The 25,000-nt window shown below is 44.3% G+C and overlaps 1 protein-coding gene across 1 annotated transcript in view; it reads left to right on the forward strand.

Annotated features, from left to right (window-relative positions):
- adcy2a (adenylate cyclase 2a) overlaps window positions 1-25,000 on the forward strand; it is an 85,211-nt gene that overhangs the window by 8,456 nt on the left and 51,755 nt on the right. Inside the window, exons 2-3 of the mRNA XM_076279407.1 lie at window positions 4,661-4,858; window positions 24,544-24,705. Of these exons, the coding sequence (XP_076135522.1) occupies window positions 4,661-4,858; window positions 24,544-24,705 (360 nt within the window). The remainder of the gene's footprint in view (window positions 1-4,660; window positions 4,859-24,543; window positions 24,706-25,000) is intronic.

The following is a 25,000-nucleotide window of genomic DNA, read 5'->3' on the forward strand; positions in this document are numbered from 1 at the left end:
GCCAGTACCCAAATACTTTACAGATGTGCCCACAGCAGAGTCCTAATACTTTTACACTTTCTGAATAGTATACTAATATTGTACTACTAGCTAGCTGCCCACTATCTGTAGGGACGTGTGTGTCTGTGGGGACGTTTGTATGAGTGTTATGTGCAGTGTTGGGGAAGTTACTTTTAAAAAGTAGTGTTTGCTCGATACTTGTTACTTCTCAAAAAAGTAACCCGTTACTTTACTTAGTTACCCTCTATGGCAGCGGTTCCCAAACTTTTCCACCCGCGTACCACCGCCTACATTCCGACTCGGCTCGCGTACCCCCACCATCCGACACATAAACACATAAAAACGTAACGCATTCTATAACCCCCCCCCCCCCCTCCCCTTGACAATATTTGTCCGTTTCCCGGTTTTAGGTGCGTGCATTTGGTCAGTTAAAAAGTTATGAAAATTATAACAGCAGTATAATTAGCCTGCATAGTAGCCTAACTACATCCACATACAATATCTTATCTTATAATAGGCCTACAACAACGCATGACAAGGATGTATTCGTTTGGACAACATTAGGCTATACAGCCTAGAAAGGCTAAACTTAGGCTACCTTTAGTTTGTTAAATGTAAAGCCTAGCTTAATGTTACCTTTCTTGCCCATCTGAAATAACTCCTAGCTTTGCTCCTTCCCTCCTTTCTGTTTTTGTTGTTTTCAAAAACCTGTTATATCCGCGAAACTTTCCCCCCACGGACCATCCAACGCATTCAAAAGTAACGCATTCTATTAGCTATTCCAGGCGTTATGTTTAATAAGCTGCCCTTTTTTTGATGAACACATACAGAGTTTATAAATGATATCCTTTAATTTCATGTTTCCATATCATTATGACCTGATTTGAAGTTATGTATTTATTCATGAATTAATTACAAAAGATTTAAAATTTTCATTTTATACCTGTCCGCCATAGCCCTTTTCATCTCGCGTACCCCCTAGAAGCAGTACCACAGTTTGGGAATCCCTGCTCTATGGAAAGTAACTTTTTACGTTACTCGTTACTTTTACGTTACTTTTATGTTGCTCGACTTTGGGCAGAACCCAATATCTGTTCCTAAATGTGTAGGCCTACATAAAGTTCTACTGAGGACATAATAGGTATTTCTTTTGTGGTCTTTATTATTAAAAAAATGCCACAAACAGAGCACTTGACAAGAAAACATTGGGCTTAATCGGCTTCAACACCACCACTAAAAGCCCTATGAAACAATATCAAATAACATAGCCTCGATACATCTTCGGCATATAGGTGAACACAAAATATATGAGGGCTTATTTTATAGCCTTATGCTCTTTCATTAAACAGGCGCTCCTGCGAAATTTGGTGCAAAGCTAGTGCAAATCGTATCAACAGGCTGGCAGTTGAGTTAACGGCAGTGGACAAAATCAGGGCACAGTGTAGGCTACAACTAACAATCACATTCCTCCCCTTAGTTTGAACGAGTTTGAAGTAATGTGAATACCTCCATCCCTCAGAAGTTAGCGTTGGCTGCGTCTCGCTTGCTATGATTTCTCTTCATTGCCACCAGCCTCTGTCACGTACCGTGGAGCTATGATTGCACTTCATGCTACCAGCCTCTGTCACGTAGGCTGCCGTGTGGAGCTTGTGCCTATTGCGCAAGTGCGCAGCTGAGAAAGTAGCGTCGCTATCAAATCTGTCCCTGCCTGGAAAAAGTAACGTTGCACCGATATGAAAAAGGAACTACGTTACGTTACCAATTTTTCAGTAGTAGCGTGTTATAGTACTTTTTACTCAAAAAAATATTTACGTTATTGTAACACGTTACACACAACACTGGTTATGTGTGGACGTGTGTGTCTGTGGGGACGTGTGTATGAGTGTTATGTGGGGACATGTGTGTCTGTGGGGACGTGTGTATATGGGCACGTTTATGTTATGTGCAGTGTTGTGTGTAACGCGTTACAAAGGGCTTTAGTGGTGGTGTTGAAGCCTATCAAGCCCAATGTTTTCTTGTCAAGTGCTCTGTTTGTGGCATTTTTTAAATAATAAAGACCACAAAAGAAATACCTGTTATGTCCTCCATAGTAGAACTACACATTTAGGAACAGATATTGGGTTCTGCCCAAAGTCGAGCAACATAAAAGTAACGTAAAAGTAACGAGTAACGTAAAAAGTTACTTTCCATAGAGGGTAACTAAGTAAAGTAATGGGTTACTTTTTTGAGAAGTAACGAGTAACGAGCAAACACTACTTTTTAAAAGTAACTTCCCCAACACTGGTTATGTGGGGACGTACAGCGGGGAAAATACGTATTGAACACGTCAACATTTTTTTCAGTAAGTATACTTCCAGTGAGGCTATTCGCATGAAATTTTCACCAGACATTAGTATTAACTTAGGTAATCCACACATATATAAAAATCCAAACATTAATGTCTAAAAGTAGAGTTATGAGTAAAAAAGTGGAATGGCACAGGGAAAAAGTATTGAACAAGAAATGGCAAGGAACAAACTGGAATCTATAAGTATTTAGAGAAATTATCCCTCCTATCTGTGCAAATTGATATAAACTGGGTTAGTACATACTGGTGGGCTATAAAAAGGTTTTTTGTTACCAAGGTGTCACACAAGAAACATTTCATGATGGGCAAAAGCAAAGAGCCCTCCCAAGACCTTTGCAACCTTATTGTTGCAAAACATATCAATGGAACTGGTTACAGATGCACTTCAAAACTTCTGAATCATCCAGCAAGCAGTATTGGAGCCATTATCTGCAAGTGGAAGGAACATCAATGCATCAACTGGCCATGCACAGGATCTCCTTGCAAGATTTCTGAACAGGAAGTCAGAAGGATAGTCAGAAGTGTAGCCGAAGATCCAAGGACCACTCAGAGAAAGCTCCAGAAAGACTTGGAGGCAGCAGGTACAATTTTTACAGAGAAAAGGTTAGGTAATGCACTCCACCACCATGGCCACTACGCACGCTCATCCCGCATGACTCTTTTGCTGAAGAAAAACATGTCAAACCTCATTGAAAGTTTGCTACACAACATTTGGACAATCCTATGCAATACTGAGAGAATGTATTCTGGTCTGGTGAGAGCAAAACTGAACTTTTCGGATGTCATACTACACACCATATTTGGAGGAGAAATGGCACTGTGCATCACCCTAAAAATACCATACCAACAATGAGGTTTGGAGGTGGTGGCATCATGGTGTGGGCTGTTTTTCATCTCATGGTACTAACAGACTTCATACAGTTGAAGGAATGATGAATGGAGTCATTTTGTTCCAGGAAAAACTTTACATCCACCAGGATGATGAGGATGAGACATGGCTAGACCTTCCAGCAGGACAATGATCCAAACCATTCAGCAAAGGAAACTCTCAATTGGTTTCAGAGAAAGGAAATCAAGGCCCTGACTTCAATCCAATTGAACAGTTTTGGAAGTTAACTAAAGATCAGGATTCACAAGAGGGACCCCTGGAATCTTCAATATTAAAGGACTATCTGTTTAAAAGAATGGGCCAAAATCACACCAGAATACTGTGACTGATTAGTTTCCGTCATACAGGAAATGCCTTGAAGCTGTCATTACGAAAAAAGGCTTTTCCACAAAGTATTTAAGAAATTTCAGCAGGCGTGTTCAATACTTTTTTCCTGTGTCATTCCACTTTATTACACATAACTGTACCTATGGACTTTAATGTTTGTATTTTTTTATATGGGTGGATTATTTGAGTTAATAGTAATATCTGGTGAAAATTTCATGCAAATAGCCTCATTGGAAGTATACTTACTGAAAAAAATGTTGACGTGTTCAATACTTATTTTCCCCGCTGTATGTGTATGCGTGTTATGTGGGGACGTGTGTATATGGGCACATTTATGATATGTGGGGACGTGTGTGTCTGAGTGTTATGTGGGGACGTGTGTCTGTGGGGACATGTGTGTATGAGTTTTATGTGGGGACATGTGTGTCTGTGGGCATTAAATAATTTTTCTGTATGGAGATGTTTATCTCAGTTATTGTATCCCACAGACCCCCCCCCTTCACTCCTCTCAACCCCTCTCCTTTAATCCCCTCTCTCTTCTCTCCTCTCCTCTAATCCCCTCTCCTCTCTTCTCCTTACACCTCCTCTGTCTGATGCCCTTCTATGTTTTTCTTTTATTCTGATTTCTCTTTATATCCTCATCACCTCTTCTCTTCTTTGCTCTCCCCTGTGTCCCCCTCTCTTCACCTTATGTTCCCTCTGTCCTCTGGCAACTCTTCTCACCCCATCATCGTTACCCTTCCATTCACCCCTCTTCTCTGCTGCATTCTCTTTCACGCCTTCTCCTCGCATGAGCCCAGGGGTGCTGGAAGGGTAACCCTGGAACCGGCAGGAGTGATGGCTTTGTCTAAGAGCCGTATATACAGATCTTAAATGTACAAGATAGTACAGAAAATCCCTCTCTTTCTGAGCATCTATTTATTGTTCTTTCAGATGTATGATTAAATGATATTCCACTTTCCAAGTATGTGAGTGTGTTGTTTCTGTTTCTGTGTTTTTAGTGTGTCTCATGTATTGTGTGTGTGTGTGTGATTCTGATTTACACCTGTCTAACTGTTTGTATGTGTGTGTGTGTATTCCTGTGTTTTCATGGCTAGGACATTGAGGACCATGTGGCATTTGTGATCACTGTGAGCACGGCCCTGGCAGTCTTCTTCAGTGTGTTTGTGCTGGTGTGCATCGAGGCCGTCTTTAAGAAGCTGCTGCGGCTCTTCTCTCTCCTCATCTGGGCCTGCCTGCTCGCCATGGGTTACCTCTTCATGTTCTTCGGAGGCATTATCTGCCCCTGGGACCAGGTGAGAACACGCTGGGGAGCATTGCCATGAGGGTGTCTGTGTGTGTGTGGGGGGGGGGGGGGCGGGGGGCATTTCTGCTATGTAAGCTTCTTTGGATGAAAGAAAGTGGCAAAGTAAGGCAGGTTGGGCAGATACGTCTCCTTCGTCCTGCTGATGAAGCTTCCTTTGAGTCCACAGTGTTAATACTGCAGACAAAAAAAGAGCTGCTGTCTCCTTTGCTGTCTCCGCTGCTTTCTATACACTTTGCATTGATAGGCTGTGTGTGACTGGTTGAATATTGTTGAAGTCAGAGGTGAAATACACTTGAATACACAGGAAATTTGGCTGTTCTGCTGTTGGTGGTGTTGTGCTGGGCTGTGTGTGTGTGTGTGTGTGTGTGTGTGTGTGTGTGTGTGTGTGTGTGTGTGTATGTGTGTGTGCCTGCATTGAGCTCCTGCAGTTACATAATTGGTCAGATCTCTAGTGGAAATCTAGGGTGGCGCTTCCAAAGGATTCTGCCCACTTGCTTTTGCTTAATAAACATGAACGCAAGCTATGTGATCTATAAATAGCTACTGTAAAATATATAACTTCTCTACCCTTTCTCATTCCTACACATGGGTGGATTGCCCCTCATTCACGGCTTGTACCAGACCTTGTGCACTGCTTGAGCCTGAAACATAGTGCAGTAGGTGTTGTTTTATTCATTGCTTGAAAAATGACTCTAATGTCTAACCATCTAACCATCTAATCATCTTCTCACTTTACAGAGGTCTAGTTAGAGATTTCAACAGCGACCATACAGTACTCAAAACCTTAGCCTGTTTGAGTCATTAGTTTGTAATCTAAACTTGGTTCAATCTGCAGTCCTACTTGGTGATGTAGTACTAAATTCATGCATGTACATCACACAATATTTTATCCACCAGGCAAAGGCTTTATCCAAGTGAATTATGACTGAGCAATCAATCCATCCATCCTTCATTATGTGAACTCTTGGCAATGGCAGTTCATTAACCAAGAGCGCCTTCTAGCCCTCCCCAGGCCACTGTCGTGGAGACAGGAATAAAGTTGCCCCTGGAGGCTTTCCTCATCTGTGTCTTGCCTATATTTGTCTGGCCCACATCCTCTCATTAGATGTCTAATTTTACTGGTGGGGATGGTGGGGATGGTGGAGATGGTGTTCTCTCTAAGTTCATCACCATGCTGGGGGTTTTGACAGATGAGGTTAACTGAGACTGAGGGCCCAGATCTAAATGCCAAATCACCTGGATGGGTATACAGCATGAGAAGTAAGTTCTGAGGTGGGTGAGTTTATGTCATAGAGGATACGCTTGAGGAGGAGTGGTGTAAGCTGAAGAGGTAAACAGTAGAGAGTTTGTTGGTGCAACAAAGAGTTCTCTGTGGAGCCACAGATGCTTGACAGGGAGTTTTTGTGGGGATCATAATAGTCCCCAAAAGAAACACAACACAGAATGGCTTTTTGGAATGATATTGTTTCTACATTTCTCTTTTGACAGCTAACACCACCAACACTAGCATGTTATTGGAAAGAGACACAAATGGCACAATTCAGTAGTTGTCTCAATGGAGTTCCCAATTTGAGTTCAGATAAAAAAATAAATAAAAAAAGAATTGCTTTGGGGAAGCCCACATGTTGCTAGCTGTTGCTTGTTGTCCTGTTGATTTTTCTCAACCTCCCTGAATTTAAACTCTGTGATAATAAGTGGGGCACAGGTGCTATAATACTTAATGAATGAGAGATTATTGAACTTTCCCGTATCATTGTGAAACTAGAGGTCCTCTGGAGGGGTTATTAGTGTGGACAAATGATACTAAAGATACTCCACAAAACCTACCCCCCACCCCCCAACTTCCTCACAAAAACAAACATACAGAGCAGTCTGGGAAGTGTAGTCAAAACAGCATTTAACAAAGAGATCTTCTGAGAGATCTTCAGTTCTTACATTTTGAATCTGCCCATGGCTCTGCCTCAAACTCTATCCCACCTTAGCCTCAGATCCGTGCTTAAAGTAGCTGCAGCTTCGACAGTGTACGTACTGTATCAGTATTGTTTGAACATGGAGGGGATGAATAAGAGCTGTGAAAGGATTGAATTCTCCTGTGTTGGTGCCTGTGGCTTGGAAAGAATTGCATCACGCCTTGTGATGAAAGCCCTTGCAAGTACAACTGGTAAAGCAGTACTCTATGTGCCACCATGATGAGTAGTGAAGCGTGAAAATTAGAAGTCTTTTAATCTGTGTCACTTTTTTCATCATAACTCCCTTTCCCTCTCCCCATCTCTCTCTCTCTCTCTCTCTCTCACACACACACATTCAACCACAATCTCTCGCTCTCTATCTCTGTCAGTTTCTCTTGCTGTAACTCCCTCTCATATGTTTTATAAGAATGAACAAATAGCTTGGAGGAGGGGAGTAGGCGAGGTGAAAGGGAAAGACAGAAGGAATACAAGGCGAGAGAAAGAAAGAGTGAGAGGAAAAGGAATACAAGGCGAGAGAAAGAAAGAGAGTGAGAGGCAGGGCTGGCAAACAGAGATAGCCGAGTTGGGTGTTAAATTGTGAGTCAAGTAATGTGTGATGTGTGAAATGCTATTTGACTCCCTTTTTTGGCATTTCATTGGGTCAAAACTATGGATAATCTATTCAGTTATTGATTATGGATTAGAATATGGGAAAGAGAGACTGGCTACTGGATTTGTCATTGTGAGAAAAGAGGAGGAGGCCAGGAGGGTTCTGTGTATGAAAAGAAAGTTTGAGAATTTCCACATTACCATAATCTCTCCTTCACTTGGAGTGACCCCTTGCTTGCTCCGGTAACCGTGTTGAAAAGAAGAGGATTAGCCCCACCCTCCAGTTTCTCTATCCCCGGGAAGTTCTGTTTCATGTTGGGACTGTGGAGGATGAAATAACAAAGTTCTGCCCTGGGAACAGTTACAGAGCCAGAGAGAGAGAGAGAGAGAGAGAGAGAGAGAGAGAGAGAGTGTCCCAGGCCTCGTATACCATCTGCCTATAAATGAATGAACAAAGTAGTAGATGAATAAAAAATGAAAAAGTGACGAAGGTGAGCATGTATAGAGAACACACACATGCCACAGTCTCAGCTGCACACACAGAGGCAAGTTGGAAACAGCTGTGGAACCAAAAGCATCCATCTCTGTGACAGTGCCTGTCAGACCCACTTATCCACCTCTTGCATAGTTAAAGCCCTCATTTAATTGGTGAGAGAGGGCTCAATCTTCTGCCCTCAGTGTCACAGGGTCGCAGGAGGAACTCAGACCCATGCCTTAAAGAAGCACTATGCAGGTCTGGTTATTCCTTCGCTGTTTCTGGGTTTTCGCCGGATTTGGGCTCACATTTTTCACTACACAGCTCCCCCTGCAGCTTCGGTAGCAAGTGACTGCTACGCTAAACCCCCACTAGCTAGAGAGCTAGCCATCAAGAAACCAAGCTAAACACATACAGGGCTCACAATAAAATGGTCGAGCAAACCCATTGTTCAAGAGACTATCAAACCACATTACAAAGACAAGGGTAGGCTACTTACAATTTCAACAGCAACAAAGTCAGTCGACGTCCGTTTTCTTCGAAACTACAATCTGACTACATTTTCGAGGCGCGATTGGATACTTCCGCTGAGTCGCATCCGGATTTACCCGGACCGGGTCCAGAAAGTTACATATTCGTTTTTTCCGCAGAGAAGTGATAGAGGGAGATTAAGCACCCACCAAACGACCCAGAAAGTGTTGTAGAACCATCAGAACGACTCTCAACCTGCATCACCACAGGGGTCCCCCAGGGCTCAGTACTGGGCCCCCTTCTCTTTGCTATCTACACCACCTCCTTGGGACAGATTATCCGTTCGCATGGCTTCTCATACCACTGCTATGCAGACGACACACAGCTCTATCTGTCCTTTCCACCTGATGACCCCTTGGTTTCAGCACGGATCTCGGATTGCCTCTCACACATAGCTACATGGATGAAGGCACACCACCTCCAGCTGAACCTCTCAAAGACTGAACTGCTGGTCCTCCCAGCTAGACCTACCATACACCACGACATCAACATCAAATTTGACTCCCTGTCTGTTTCACCTACCAGGACTGCAAGAAATCTAGGAGTTGTTCTTGACAACCAACTAAACTTCTCAGATCATGTTGCCTCAGTCGCCCGGTCCTGCCGTTTCGCACTCTACAACATACGGAAAATCAGGACTTACTTAACTCAAGATGCTACCCAACTTCTGGTTCAGGCAATAGTCATCTCACGACTCGACTACTGCAACGCCCTCCTGACAGGTCTCCCAGCCTGCGCAGTGAAACCACTTCAGATGATCCAGAACGCGGCGGCGCGCCTGGTCTACAACCAACCCAAAAGGGCACATGTTACCCCACTACTCATCGAGCTACATTGGCTACCTATGGCGGCCCGCATCAAATTCAAGGCTCTAACGCCTGCCTACAAAGTAGTCTCCGGTTCTGCTCCCACCTACTTGAATGCCCTCATACAGACATACGCTACCTCCAGACCGCTGCGCTCCTCAGACGAACGACGTCTAGCTCTACCCCCGGTACGCTCAGGCTAATCCAAACTGTTCTCATCTGTTGTTCCTCGTTGGTGGAACACACTGCCAGTTCCTACAAGGGCAGGGACATCCCTCTCCATTTTCAAAAAACTCCTGAAGACCCAGCTCTTTAGAGAACATCTCCTCTCTTAGCAACACTTACAACAAGTCTTGCTGATCCTAGCACTCACCAGCCATCTTAAACTGACACGTAACTGTTAAAAATAGCACTCACTGATGCACTTATTCTTACTGTACTCTAATGTTTTTTAGTCGCTTTGGCTAAAAATGCGTCAGCCAAATGTAATGTAATGTAATGTAATAATTAAGGTCATTTTTGCAAAAATTGTTGCATAGTGCTTCTTTGTGTCAGCACGGGAACTACAGGAACAGTCACATCTCCAGACAATTGCCTCTGAACCGGTTGACCATTTCTGTTTAATTAGAAATTCCAACGTGTGTGTGTGTGTGTGTGTGTGTGTGTGTGTGTTTGTGTGTGTTTGTGTGAATCTACATAAAGCTTCTATGTGTAAGCTCCTATGTGTATTATGGTGTGTGTGTGTGTGTGTGTGTGTGTGTGTGTGTGGATAATGACAGCACTGACAGCAAGCTTGAATGGCCTGAATAAATTAGTGTTTGTTTCATTATGGTTTATGTATCATTTGACAGCCCAAATGGCCTTAATGATAATGGTGTATGAGTTTATGTTGAAGCTCAAAATGGCCTGATTAATATTTTTAGTGGCTTTGTGGAACATTTTTAAACCCCAATTATGTAGTATATGATATCACAACCATACACTCATGCATGCTCTCCCCCTCTGCTGGGATCCATTCCCTACCCCCACAAGTGTGTGTGTGTGTGTGTGTGTGTGTGTGTGTGTGTGTGTGTGTGTGTGTGTGTGTGTGTGTGTGTGTGTGTGTGTGTGTGTCTGTGAATGAGAGGGATAGACAGAGTGTGTGTGTGTGTGTGTGAGAGAGAGAGAGAGAGAGAGAGAGAGAGACACACACACACACAGAGTGGCTGCTGAGTAGCAAGGTCTTAAACCTGCTTAAACAGCTCAGTGTTTCTCTGCTGGAGACGTCCAGAGGCTCTGCTTTGCTGACAGGAGCCAAAACAAGCTGAGCTGAAGCATTTTGTATTCATTTAGAATACAAAATGCTTCTGAGTGTCCCAAGACCCAATGTGCATGGTGTGTGTGTGTGTGTGTGTGTGTGTGTGTGTGTGTGTGTGTGTGTGTGTGAAATATGTTATTCTATGATTGGTAACTGTTTGTTTGTACTATGTGTTTGCTTTGGCTGTGTGTGAATGTACAGTAATGTTTACCTCTCATCTCAGCACACATGAAGCAACACAGACAGACAGACACACACACACACACACACACACACGCACACACAGAGAAACACACACACACACACACACACACACACACAGAAACACACACACACACACACACACACACACACACCCTTGCCCACATCCTTGCCTAAATCCCTGCCCATACACCTTTAACTACATGCGTTGCCTGAGGAGTGCGTATCCTAGCTGCCTCTGTTGCTATATCTCTTAGCTGCTGGAATCTGTGAGACTGTTCTAGCTGCTAGAAAAGCCCCTATGGCTACTGCGCTTGTTTCCAAGGGAGTCAGCATTCCTATGCGTTTCAGTCTTAGGAGAAGGTCACCACCTTTACCTTGGCTGCTCAAGGGGATTCTTCATCCTTGCCATCACCTTTGGTTGCCATTCCTCCCTGTAGCCCTATTAAAAGGAGAGCGAGAGAGACAAGGAAAGAGATAGAGAAGAGAGATAGTCTTAGTTTCATATACTGTTATATAAATCCATGTTATTTTATGTTTTGATGGCTTCTTTTTGATTGGCCATTGGCCATGCCAATAAAGCATATTGAATTGAATTGAATTGAAATAGACAGAGAGAGAGAGAGAGAAAGAGAAAGAGAGCTTTGGTAAGGATATGTTTTGGGGTCAGGGTCAGTGACACTGTTGTCTGGAGAGATCGTTGGCTGTGTTTTTGGGTCTAATCCTCCACAAGGACCTAGTAATGTAATTATTTGAAATGTATTTGATGATTATACAGTAAGCAGCATGGACATGGCCATAGACTGAATGCATTATTGTGCTGCCACATGCAGTAATTGTGCCTCCATGATAACCCAAATAATTTACAAATCCATTTGAAACCCTGATAATTCCATGACTAAATGACTTTTACCCATAAATACCCTGTGACTGATGGATAATGACTCCCTAATTGATTCGTGATTTAATTTCAGCTAAATGAGGTTTGGATGTTAAGGCTCTCAGTGGATGCCTTCATGTGGTCATTAGGACATAGAAATTACCCAGGTTCCCCTTCGGTGTGTCTGATATACATACTTTTACATGGTCAGAATGGCCAAGGGTAAAGGCTGCTGTAGCAGACATACAGGGTATTACTTTATTAAAACATGTGTCATGGCAGTAAAGTCTTTAAATATAAAATGAAAATAATTTAAAGGTACTCTAAGTAATGTTATGTGGTTTCTAAGCTAAAACGTTTTTTTGTCACATACTGTAAACATCACCTCACCATCCGCTAGCTGCCTGTGCCCTGAATACACTGTAAAAAAACGTGGTCCCTGTGGACAGCCCAGGCTCCAAAAACGGCAACAAAAACAACTTGGTCCAGCCTGGACTATAAAACCATAACAAACTGTTCCAGCCAATCACCGACTAGATGCACGTTTAGGAGAGTTTCAATTGCACGGGAGGGAGGGGGAGAGAGTAGCGAGCTAGCTCTCTGTTTTGTTTGAACGTCAACAGAAGTGACGTTACCCAACATCGCTTAGAATACCTTTAACTGATCCTTAATATGTGTATAGGCCTGCTAGCCTGGCTGGGAACCAGAATAATCTGAGTAATCCTGTTAGTTTCATTGGTTCTTGGTCCATATTCAGACAGATATCCAATAAAGTTTCAAATAAGATGTTAACGCCCACTCTGTTGTCAGTCACGGTCTAGCTGAGGCTGCCTGCTGAGGAGAGTTGGGTATATGGATGACATGCTTGTTAGCAGCGGCAAGTGGGTGTGCTGAGACAGCCCAGTGAAGGACATTAGATGAGAGCGGCTGATTGGCTGATTGTTGAGACAGACCCAGTAGATCCAGCTGCTCTTCTCCAACAGCTCTGTTTACGTGTTTAATGTTTTCACCACTCGGCCTCGGGGGACTTTTAATTAGCAGAGCAGAGAGATATAAATGAAAAACACCGTGTCAGCTTATGAAGCACTTCAGATGGGGGGGGGTCTATAACACTCTGCAGCTCAGTACTCTAGTACATGAAGCACTTCAGATGGGGGGGGGGGGGGGGGGGGGGTCTACAATGCTCTGCAGTACAAATAGGGCTCAGTGGAACCATGTTTTACGAAATCTATACCAAAGATCCTTGATTCTTGATCCTCCTCAATGGAACCAATGCACACATCACTGACACTGTAATCTACTCCACTTGTCAATGACCATGTCAGTAAGAGGAATCTACTCTTCTCAATTACAGAGCAATCTAAAACAGTCCCAGTATTCTCAAAACTCCTCAGAGTGAGCTAGGCTTATTCCACAGTAACATGAATAGAGTCTAAGCAAGGCTTCTATCTGGTTAAGGTAGGGCATTCCACCCATCATCCTTTGGAAACTGTGCAGTCAGGTGCTTCTCAGTAGGACAAGAAGCTTTGATCACTTGCAGTCTTTTATTTTATAGTATATATATATATATAATAAAAGACTGCAAGTGATCAGTGTGCTCCAGCTCCCTTTCTTCAATCTAAGCAAGGCTTTTTATAGAAAGGCATCCCTGCACTGGCAGCCGTGGCTGGGTTTGCCTCAGGATGACTGAGGTGGGTCATAGTGTGAGAGAAAAACATAGCCTCTGGATCTCTCTCTCTTTTGAATATGGTGTGGCTGGATGCATCTGGTCAGGTCCGGTGGGACTGGACTGACCAGGCGCATCTGTGTTGGTCCGGTCTGTAGTGGCATGTGAGCCGATGAGCAGGTTGTGATGCTGCTGCTGCTGCTGCTGATACATTGAGCCACTGAGGAAAAGCCCTCTGGTTCAACATTCACATGTTACTGTTTCTCTTGGGAGCCCTCCTACTGAACTAGTGTATTCTCTCTCTCTCTGTATGTGTGTGTGTGTGTGTGTGTGTGTGTGTGTGAGAGAGAGAGAGAGAGAGAGAGAGAGATAGAGAGAGAGAGAGTGTGTGTGTGTGTGTGTGTGCATTCTTGTGTTCCCTGCTACAGTGCTGAAGAAGCTGAGAGAGAGAGAGGGAAACAAGAGATCCATTACTCCTCTCTCTCTCTCTCTCTCTCTCTCGTTAGAGCAGCCTTGGCACTGTGTCTCATCTTACACACATGGCACAGCATGGGTGAGGAGGGCGGGGAGGGAGAGGCCATTTCCTTCATTTGTTTTGTGGACTGCTGCCTAATTGCCATTATGAAGATGGGAGGCATGGCAGAGGGACCGTGCCTGCCTGCCTGTGCCTGCCTGCCTGCCCTCCCGAAGGAGCAAGTCCCTGTTTGTCATGCATGCATGTCCTGCATTACAGTGCTACATCAGTGCTGAAAATAATGCACGCGCGTGAGTGTGTCATTTTCCCATCTCTTCATCCAGCTCTGTTGACTAATTGAGTTAGCGGCGTTGGGTTTCATGGCATCCCGCTGCCCTGGGGAGGCTGTCTGCTATCTGCCCCCACACACCCACCCTCGGAGGCTATCTCCAGAGCTCATTAGCTGCCCCCCCCCCCTCCCTCTTGGGGTGGTGGGACAGTGGGAGGCTGATGGAGTAATCTAATCTGTGTCTAATTTGGACAGCAAGCGCTCCAGACAGACTCAGGTTTGTCACATTTTAGCAGCGGCTAGTCTGGTTTCACGTGAGGGTAGCGATCAGGAAGCTGGCTGAGGTGATTGTGGTGAGGGACATTTAAGTGAGGGGAGTTGATGGGTTTCTGCTTCTCTGGTGAAAGGAGCAGGCAGAGGTTATGCCACTTGGAGGTACGTGTTCAGACGTCTGCTGAGTCTGGGATGGACCAAGACTGCATCTGGCTTGTATTTGGCCCAGACCAGGACCATATACAGTACATCAACATATCTTCAGGCAGAATGCTGGCAGTGATGGATGTCAGATTAACTTACTAAAAAGTATGTGATTTTCTGAGTTTCTGAATATGTGATTACTGAGTTTCTAAAAAAGTGTCTAAAAAACAAAGCTAGTTCTGGTCTTTGATTATGATTTGTTGAGCTGCCAGCAGAGAAGACAGGAGCCAGCTGCCGTTGAAAAGCCATTGTAAGTCACTCTATAAATAAACACCTGCAATAGCATTACATAACTATTATGATGTCAAAAGACAAAAGCGGTGTTCTGTGTGGAAACTGTTATCCATTAAAAGTCAATAGAGTGGCTTAAATGGACCATGGACCTTAATTGAAATGTACTTAATAATACAGGCGCTCCATCTAAATGAGTAGCTGATGTTCTCTAAAGGAGACCAAAAGAAAACAAAAGTTGCATTCTGTGGCAAAGGGATTTTCTGTTATGTGAGTTGTTTTGTCTGACTAAGAGATCTCTTGACATGTTGGCAAGACCATACATTGTGTTGTGGGTATAATTAGTATATTTTAGGGTTTGTCACAATAAGATCAAAACAAGAATTAAGAGAGACTAGAGACTCTATGAGCAAACATGCAAACCTCTTGAATGTTTAGGCTTTATTTAGGCCTGTAGCCTTCACTGACTGTAATGAGTCCATCCAGTACGTGAGGCTGCAATTAGGTGTTCCAAGGTTCTTCATTGATATCTGCTGTTGGACATATTAATATCAGCCAGCAGCTATCACCCATTTCTGACACATTCCTGATGCTATTCTTCAAAATATCCCAGACTTTGCTTCTGTGTGTAGAACATTAGCGGTGCATATTTCACACTGAGATACTGACCCAGAGAGATTTCCTATTTCACAGACATCGTGGATGGAGCAAAGGGATCGTTACTAGACCCATCAGCTAAGTAGCTGTAATCATGAGCACAGAATGATGATGAGCCATCTGCATGTCCATTCATATCTATGGAACTGCTCTGCTCTTGTAACAGATGTTTCTCTAATGTTGCTGATACCCATCTCCCATCTGATGTTTCCTTGAGGGATAGTAAGCTTCTGATTTTGTGTAAGCTTTGCTGAGAGCCCCAACTGATGGTGTATATCAAACTGTAAAGCATCTTTGAGTGTCTTGAAAAGTGCTATACATTTATTATTATTATTATTATTATTATTATTATTATTATTATTATATGTTGTCCCTCGTCTCCCACACACACATCAACTCTGTATCACGCATCTCTGCTGCACAGTCGGACATGGAAGTAACTGATATTAGGGCAACCTCTATCAGACAAACAGACCAAAAGCTGGCAGATAGACTGACAGGCAGACAAAGAGCAACCTCTAGCAGAATGGACAGACAGACAACAAGCTGGCAGACAGACAGAGCAGCCTATATAAGAGACAGACAGACAGACAGAGAGCAAACTATATAAGAGACAGACAGACAGACAGACAGACAGACAGAGAGCAAACTATATAAGAGACAGACAGACAGACAGACAGACAGACAGACAGAGAGCAACCTATATAAGAGACAGACAGACAGACAGACAGACAGACAGACAGACAGAGAGCAAACTATATAAGAGACAGACAGACAGACAGACAGACAGACAGACAGACAGAGAGCAACCATATTTAAGAGACAGACAGACAGACAGACAGACAGAGAGCAACCTATATAAGAGAAAGACAGACAGACAGACAGACAGACAGAGAGCAACCTATATAAGAGACAGACAGACAGACAGACAGACAGACAGACAGACAGAGAGCAAACTATATAAGAGACAGACAGACAGACAGACAGACAGAGAGCAACCTATATAAGAGACAGACAGACAGACAGACAGACAGACAGACAGAGAGCAAACTATATAAGAGACAGACAGACAGACAGACAGACAGAGAGCAACCTATATAAGAGAAAGACAGACAGACAGACAGACAGACAGACAGACAGACAGAGAGCAACCTATATAAGAAACAGACAGACAGACAGACAGAGCAACCTCTATCAGACAGACAGACAGTTGACAGACAGACATACAGAGCAACCTCTATCAGACAGACAGACAGTTGACAGACAGATAGACAGACAGAGCCACGTCAGACAGACAGACATCCATCCAGCCGAAGAGCAACCTGGTAGACAGCAGCCTCCCCTTCAGCCAGCCAGCCAGCTTGCAGACAGCAGCCTGATAAGCTCCAGGCATCACAGATGCTCTGCCCGAGCTCGCCAGTGAGTCACGACCCTCATTACCTCTAAACACTCGGCAGACACGTTTAGATTCTGCTCTGCGCCACACGCCCCTGTTTCACAGTCCAGTTCATTTGTGCTGCCGCCGCTGTGCAGGGTGTTAACATGCCGCCGCTTAATAACCTCAGAGAATAGAGTCTTGGCCCGACAATTCAGTCCAATTACACTTCATCTGATAGGCTGAAAGACGTCAAACTCCCTTTTGTGAAAGACAGACTGTGCGTTCTTGCTGTTTCTTTGTCCTTACTCTGACTTAAAACCATTACGGCTCCATACTTTGCAGTGCAGCCTAGCTTGCTTCTCTACAGACGCTTGTTCTGGAAAAGAGGGTAGTATTGTGCAATAAGAGATGAAAATGTACATCAGAATAGGGCTGTTTCAGAACATATAACTCGACTGGGTCATAGGCCCCCTGTTACTCAAATCATAATATGAGTATTCACACCCAGGGGTGTGAATCACTCTCTTTAAAGTCTGCTGCTTTTATGATATGTGCCGTACAATGTGCTATTTATGAACTTCCCTTGCTGCCCTTGCATGTGCTCTATTTATGCCGATGGCCGTGCTAGAGAACCTTAACAGACACATGGGCATTTTGTCAACATTTGCTGTAATATTTCTTCGACCCTGGACACCAGCCTTTAAGTTGCCCCTACGCTATTCAACAGCATGACAAATCCATCTCTTGCCCGAGGACACTGGGCTGCTTTAAGCCTCGACTCACACAGGCAGCCAGCCAACCAGACAGACAGACATTCCTTGTGCACACACACACACACACACACACACACACACACACACACACACACACACACAGACAGACACACATACACACACACACACACACACACACACACACACACACACACACACACAGAGAGAGAGAGAGAGAGAGCGAGACACACACACACAGACACACACACACACACAATCAGCTAGTATAATAATAAATAATATGCACTTTTTTGATGATTGATTGGACTAGGTCAAGACATAATGACAGTAGTGATGTGTTTGAATTTTACAGTTTATCTCGATTGTTTACACACATTTTCTGAAAGCATGCCTCATACTCTCAGAACTCTACACACAAATCAAAAAACACACACACAATAGGCAAAACCCCTCAATTATCCTGCAAAATGAAACTTTACATTCAAAACAATGTTATTTCTTCTCAAAATGGTATTTTGTTTTCAAATGACACACACAAGCCATCATATGAAGAGATTTCACTGACATGCTCAATGTAAAATACTATGATGAATGGAAAACACTTCTTCTCCATTCATTATAATGACTAAGGACTGTTTTGTTCTGTGTTACACTTACTACAGACAGTACATACATAAGTGTGTTGTAAAATATTTGAGAATATTGTTTTTATACTCAGAACACACATATACACAGCAGCCACTTGCGAAGATGGCTTGGCCTACCCCGAAGTCTGAGCAGTGCTGCCCTGTACGGCAGTAGCAACACCTTGAAGCTTCCATTCAGTGGACTCCAACTTCAGTGGAGTTCATGGTGACTAGAACTCGAGAAGCTCTGCAGTACAGGGAATCCAGGGATGAAAAGGTGGCATCGGCTGCCATCCAGGTGCGAACAGGCCGGAAATGGAGGTCAGACGAGGCTCTGGAAGTGGCAGAGTCGCGACTGAGGCAGAAGGTACTGGTGGGGTCCATAGCCTCAGGACGCGCAGGTATTGGCTATTTCCCATCAACCAGGGTGGACAAGGCCCAGGGAAAACAGCGACAACATCTCATCCAGCAGGAAGTGCGGGCAGGCGTGGAGGAAGAACGAGCCAGCAGGATGGTGGGTATGGGACAACAGGGAGCTTGGACTAAATGGGAGAATGTTCTGCAACGGAAGATCACCTGGCCCAACATCTGGAGAGCAGACTCCCTTAACATCAGGTTCCTAGTCCAAGCTGTTTATGATGACCTGCCCAGTCCATCCAACCTCCATGTCTGGGGCAAAGCAGAGACACCCTCCTGCCTAAAGTGTCCAGGAAGGGGATCCCTGGAACACCTCCTCAGTAGCTGCCCTAAAGCCCTTGGAGAGGGACGATACCGCCGGCGCCACGACCAGGTGCTGAAGGCGGTTGCTGAGAGTATAGCCAAGGCCATTACCACCACCAAGAACCACAGCAAGCCTCAGTCAATCAGATTCTACAGAGCTGGAGAGAAGCCCACTCGCTTGGATCGAGGGCCAGGTCAGGTCTCCTCACTACCGCCACAGACTGGCAGCTAGAAGTGGACCTGGGCAAACAATGGCTTTGGATCAAGAGGGCTGATCCGTGGAAGAATGCCTCTGGGACACAGGCCGGAGTCTGATCAACTCCGGTCGGGTCGCCTGGGCGAGGGTGTCTGATGTTGAAAGACCCGAAACACCCAGTGACCCCAGGATACATCACTGATGATGTGTCCCAGCGCATCAGCAAGATGTAACTTTCAACTATACTCAGAACACACATATAAACTGTAACAAATATATTTTATTTCCCCCCCCCACAAAAACCATGTACAAAGTGTACATCCCAACCAACATAAAGTTGCACAGACAGTGGTCTACATACAAAACAACAGAAGAATTTACTGTATACAGTTACAGTCTGTTTATGTCTGGCCACAGCACCTCATCCACATCACAAGCATTATGCTAAAGCTCTGATTGCTAATTGTAAAACTGTGTAACAGGTGTTTGCCCATGTGATGAGTCAGTATGCATAGTAGGCCAATTAACTTCAGAATTTGAATGGCAGTGTGTTCCTTGTGAAAACAAGAGATTTTCTTCATGAAAATTGCGCCAAATACAGAGAATTGTGTGTAGTGTATGAAGTGTGTTTTAGAACTGCAATTTGAGTGTACTGTAAAGCAGGTATTGTGCTTGTAGTTTAGCAGAATTGGTTCAGGGGGTTGGTGCATGAGTTACATGTTGTGGTCATTGTGTCTCAAGTACCAGTTTTTGGGTGTAAACAATTGAGAAAAACTGTAATACTGTTGTACAGTACAATTAATCTATAATAGATTTTAAGTATATACAGAGTGTTAAATAGAAGTGTTTTAATAAACACTCTGTAGCATCAGTCGCATTCAGTGACATTAGGAAATGCAACTCCAAATCTAACATTCTATAATATTACTGTACACAAATATATCTGTGACCTTCAAATAAGCGGAGGACTAGTCAATTTGACACAGTTGCGCCAACAGTCCTCCAGTCTCTGAAGTACAGTATGTCCCACGGATGGCCTGATTAATTATACAGAGTAGTGGAACTGGACCCCTGAATTACCCACAGAGTGTAAGAGGCACTCTGCTTTTCATCCTGCACCCCCATAGAATTCCCTGGTCCCTGCACCACTCTCCAGTATGGGGAGGAGAGGATGGGTCCCTCCCTGCACCACTCTCTCCGGTATGGGGAGGAGAGGATGGGTCCCTGGTCCCTGCACCACTCTCCAGTATGGGGAGGAGAGGATGGGTCCCTGGTCCCTGCACTTCTCTCCAGTATGGGGAGAAGAGGTTGGGTCCCTGCACCACTCTACAGTATGGGGAGGAGAGGATGGGTCCCTCCCTGCACCACTCTCCAGTATGGGGAGGAGAGGTTGGGTGGGTGGCGGGGGAGCTGGTCATTGGCTGTGTATTTTTTTTAGCAGCGGACCTGAAAGACCTCAGTGTTCTAGTGCAGATAGAAAGACCACCGTGTTCTACAGACCCAGTAATGTCCACCTCAGCCCACACACACCAGTTAACCTTTTTTAAACTATCAATAGCTACATACAGTACAAACACCCACATACACACACAGACACCCCACTGTGTGTGTGTGTGTGTGTGTGTGTGTGTGTGTGTGTGTGTGTGTGTGTGTGTGTGTGTGTGTGTGTGTGTGTGTGTGTGTGTGCGCGCGCGTGTGTCTGTGTCTGTGGGTGTGATGTATGTGGGTGTTTGTACTGTATGTAGTTATTGATAGTCTGAAAAGGTTAACTGGCAACTTGCAGGCGCTTCAGCAGGGAGGACTCTGACCTTTCTCAATTTAACCCTGAACACACAGATGAGACAGTTTCGCACACACACACACTCTCTCTCTCTTACACACACACGCACATGCAAGCAAACCAACACACACTCTCTCTCTTTCTCTCTCTCTCACACAGACACGCACATGCAAGCAAACAAACACACTCTCTCGCTCTCTCTCTCTCACTCTGTCCCCCCCCCACACACACAAGCAAGCAAACAAACACTCACTCTCACTCACTCTCTAACTCTCCCTCTCTCTCTCACACACATTCTCTAACCTTCGCACCCAAACCTTCTCTGTCCTCTCTCTCTCTCTCTCTCTCTCTCTCTCTCTCTCTCTCTCTTTTCCTCTCTCACAATCTCTCCTGCACTTCCACTCACTCTCCATACATCTCTCATCTCTTTCTCTCTCTCCTTCCTTCTCTTTATACTGTATCTCTCTCCTTCCCTCTCTCCATATATACCTCTCTCTCTGTCTCTCTCCTTCCCTCTCTCCATATATACCTCTCTCTCTTTCTCTTGCTACTTCCTTCTCTCCATATATACCTCTCTCTCTTTCTCTCTCTTCCTCCTTCTTTCCATATCTCTCTCCCTCTCTCTTTCTCTCCTCCCCTCTTGGGTCTCCCTTCAGCCTTAATCTAAGTCCCTTCCTCTGAGCGCTATTCTATTCTCCTTTCATCTCTCGTCCTGTTTTATCTCCTCCCTCAGTGGCTATTTATCGCTCTCCTCGTCGTCGTTCTGCTGGACCGAGGGGCATTGTAATGGAGAGGGACAGACTCTGTGGACTGGTTCTTCAGGAGAATTACAATCTGAACCATATGTGTTGAATATTAAGCGCGACTGATGCCATGCAGGGTGAATCAGAATAGCAGTTCTGCCGCTGGTGTCACGAAGAAAGCACACTATTGTAAAAAAAAGGATGTTTCTCTGCTTCCTGCAGCAGTCAGTCTTTATTCCAGTTAAAGGCTGTAAGGAAACATATGAAACATACTCAGTAGTGTAGGTCTGAAACACACGCATCTCAACTCTAGCCATATACTGTTTCAAAGTACCTTCTACACTTTAATGTAAATGAATTAGGCTTCTAATGCAAATAAGTCTGCCAACCTTGGGTTGTTCTATTTGGCGATTATATTTTTCTCGCCCCCTTGCCTAGGATGCTTCTCAAAGGCCCTTAGTACAATTGGTTGGTGTTAGTAAGCGCTTTCAGACATACGTGTAAGACCGGAGGTTCTGCCGATGTTAAACGGTGGGGCCGTATATCTGAACGACATAACCGGTCATATGGAAGTCCGAATTCACCCGGTGTTTATACTACCCCCGACCTAGTATTTCCTCCGGACATTATGTAAATGTGCTGTGTCTGAACGAGGAGTAGAACATGCGGTTAAAATTCACACCTAGTGAGAGGGCGTGTTGGTGACGTTTCTTTCGTGCGTCCATGTGGTTAAATCTGACTTAAATGCCAGTGTTATGATGGAGTGGCATAGTGCTGTCCAGAAAATCTCCGACATGGAAAGATGCAGACATCACGGAGCTACTGTCCATGAGGGCATACAACATTTTGATAAAACACATGAAGGGAATGGCACGTTGTAGCCTATAACTGCATGGCAAGGCCAAACGAATTCAAAAGACTGAATCATCATAAGCAGAAGGCGCTGAAAAGGCAGTAGCCTACAGCGACGTCGTTGACGACAATAACAGGATAATAAATTGTTAGCCAACACGGTTTTCTGTTCATTGATAGCCTTAGGCAGAATTAGGCTACAGAAAAGAATACAATATATTTTTTCTCTCCCGGCAGTAAAGACAGTAGATTCGTGTTTAAAATTAAATGAAAACTAAAGGTAGGCTATAGGCTTATTATGCATATGACCATCCAGAGGAGGCTGGTGATCTGTCAAGAATGATGAAGATCGTAAGATACAGATGGTTTTATTGTTGCTGTCATTATTACCACAAACACGAATTGACAACGAAACCATGGCGATCGTGGGTTATATCTTGCCTGTTTATTAGGCCATGCACAGCCCTGTCAGAACTCCGTGTAGCATGCATACTGGCAGTTTTCATAAACCATCACCAACTAGTTCGCACTTTGGATATATCGTTGGATTGTGAAAAGCCCAATTTCGAATAACTACAGTACAACAGATGAGGTAGGATGCATATTTTGCCATTAGAATTTCGTGTTGGTGAGACCTGTTGCCTATCAGTAGACATGTCATCTCGAGTTCCACGACAGCTTAGCTAGTGCCACCGAAATATGACACTGAAATCCTCTCACTATTGGAGTCGCTCAGATAGAAACAGCTGTAACGTGGTTAGGACACTTTTGCTGTTGAGTGGAGACGCCATAAGTTAGGTGTGGTTTTGACAATCAGAAAAGCAATATACTGAAATAGTTTAATGATGTAAAGTCAAGTGCTGGTCTGGTGTGTGTGCACGCAGTTTTTATTGATGAGTCGGAGTGGCAAGGGCATTATAAAACTTCTCGCTCTTAGGCCTACTCATACACCGCGTTGAAATGGCGTAGCTGTCTAAATTCAAATCATATCATGCTAGGGGAGAAATCGTGGGACATCCATTATTTTGTTATTCAGCACCCATGGTCAAAAATATGTTCCCGCGGCGCCTGCATTACGTTGAAAACAGATAAATGTGTTTACTCGAAGCACACATACAAATACTGTATGTGCGCACTTACGTGACTATCCTACTTCAAGTATTAGCCTACGCACAATAGATTTCTCTTCTTTAGCCTATAATACATAGGCTACACTTCGTAAACAAAAAGCAGCAGTGACAGGCAGCGGCCGCATATATTCTGCGTCATATATCTCGCATCTTGTGAACTCTAAGCCCCCACCCCTCACTCGACAACCACACGGAGATTCTGTAATGTGCGTGCATGTCGTTCACACATACGTCCGTATAAGGTCAGTATTAGGTCCGCAGGTTAGCATCATATCTTAATCATCCGAAGGGTAGGACCTCCGTTTGACAAACCTCCGCATGTACTCCGGAGGTTATATCTGAAAGCGCTTATTCACACCTCACTTTGCTTCCTGGTCCTGGGTGAGGCCACAGCATGGACCTTTTGCTTGTTATCTTGATAAGATCACCGTCTGGGACATTAGACTGAATCTCATCTTGTCAGTCTGGAAATGCAGTAGTTTCTTAAAATATCCTCCATCCACCACCAGCACACATAATAGGGAACTGTGTGGGCCTTTTGAGAACACCACACCAGCATTGAATACATTGAATAAATATAGTGAAACAGGAATCAGCATGTTGGAATGGCTCTCTGTGCTTCATAGGAAAAACACTGGCTCCCACTGCGACTCATTTCATCCCAAATGATGGATGTGATTAGGATGACCATGTACAGTTTGTTCAGAATGTATGTATATATATATATATATATATATATATATATATATATATATATATATATATATATATATATATATATACATACATACACACAGTCTCAAGCAGATGGACTCCCTTTGTTTGTTTGTTTTTTTCAGCTGCAAGGAAATCTTGCCTTCCAACTGAGATGTGTAGCATATATATTTAAATAGTGTATGTACATACTATCTACATTGTGTGATAACACTAATCTATGGGCAAAAAAGAAATAGAAATAAGACTGATTTTCCCCCCTTCTGTGCTTTCCTGCAGGTGTCCTTCTTCCTGTTCATCATCTTTGTGGTGTACACCATGCTGCCGTTCTCCATGCGCGACGCCATTATCGCCAGTGTCCTCACCGGCTCCTCCCACACACTCACACTCAGTCTGTGTCTGTCCAGCGGCAGCGAGCGCCTGGACCCCCTGGTGTGGCAGGTCAGCATTCAGCACACACACACACACACACACACACACACACACACACAGACGCACACACACACACAGACGCACACAGACGCACACACACACACACACACACACACACACACACACACAGACGCACACACACACACACACACACACACACAGACACACACACACGCACACACACACACACAGACGCACACACACACACACACAGACGCACACACACACACACACACACACACACAGACACACACACACACGCACACACACACACAGACGCACACACACACACACACAGACGCAC

The sequence above is a fragment of the Alosa pseudoharengus genome, unplaced genomic scaffold (genome assembly GCF_046254945.1).
Source record: "Alosa pseudoharengus isolate Yale_2024_CS ecotype anadromous, Long Island Sound unplaced genomic scaffold, YU_APseudo_1.1 YU_APseudo_1.1_scf_12, whole genome shotgun sequence".
In the NCBI taxonomy this organism is placed as follows: Eukaryota; Metazoa; Chordata; class Actinopteri; order Clupeiformes; family Clupeidae; genus Alosa; species Alosa pseudoharengus.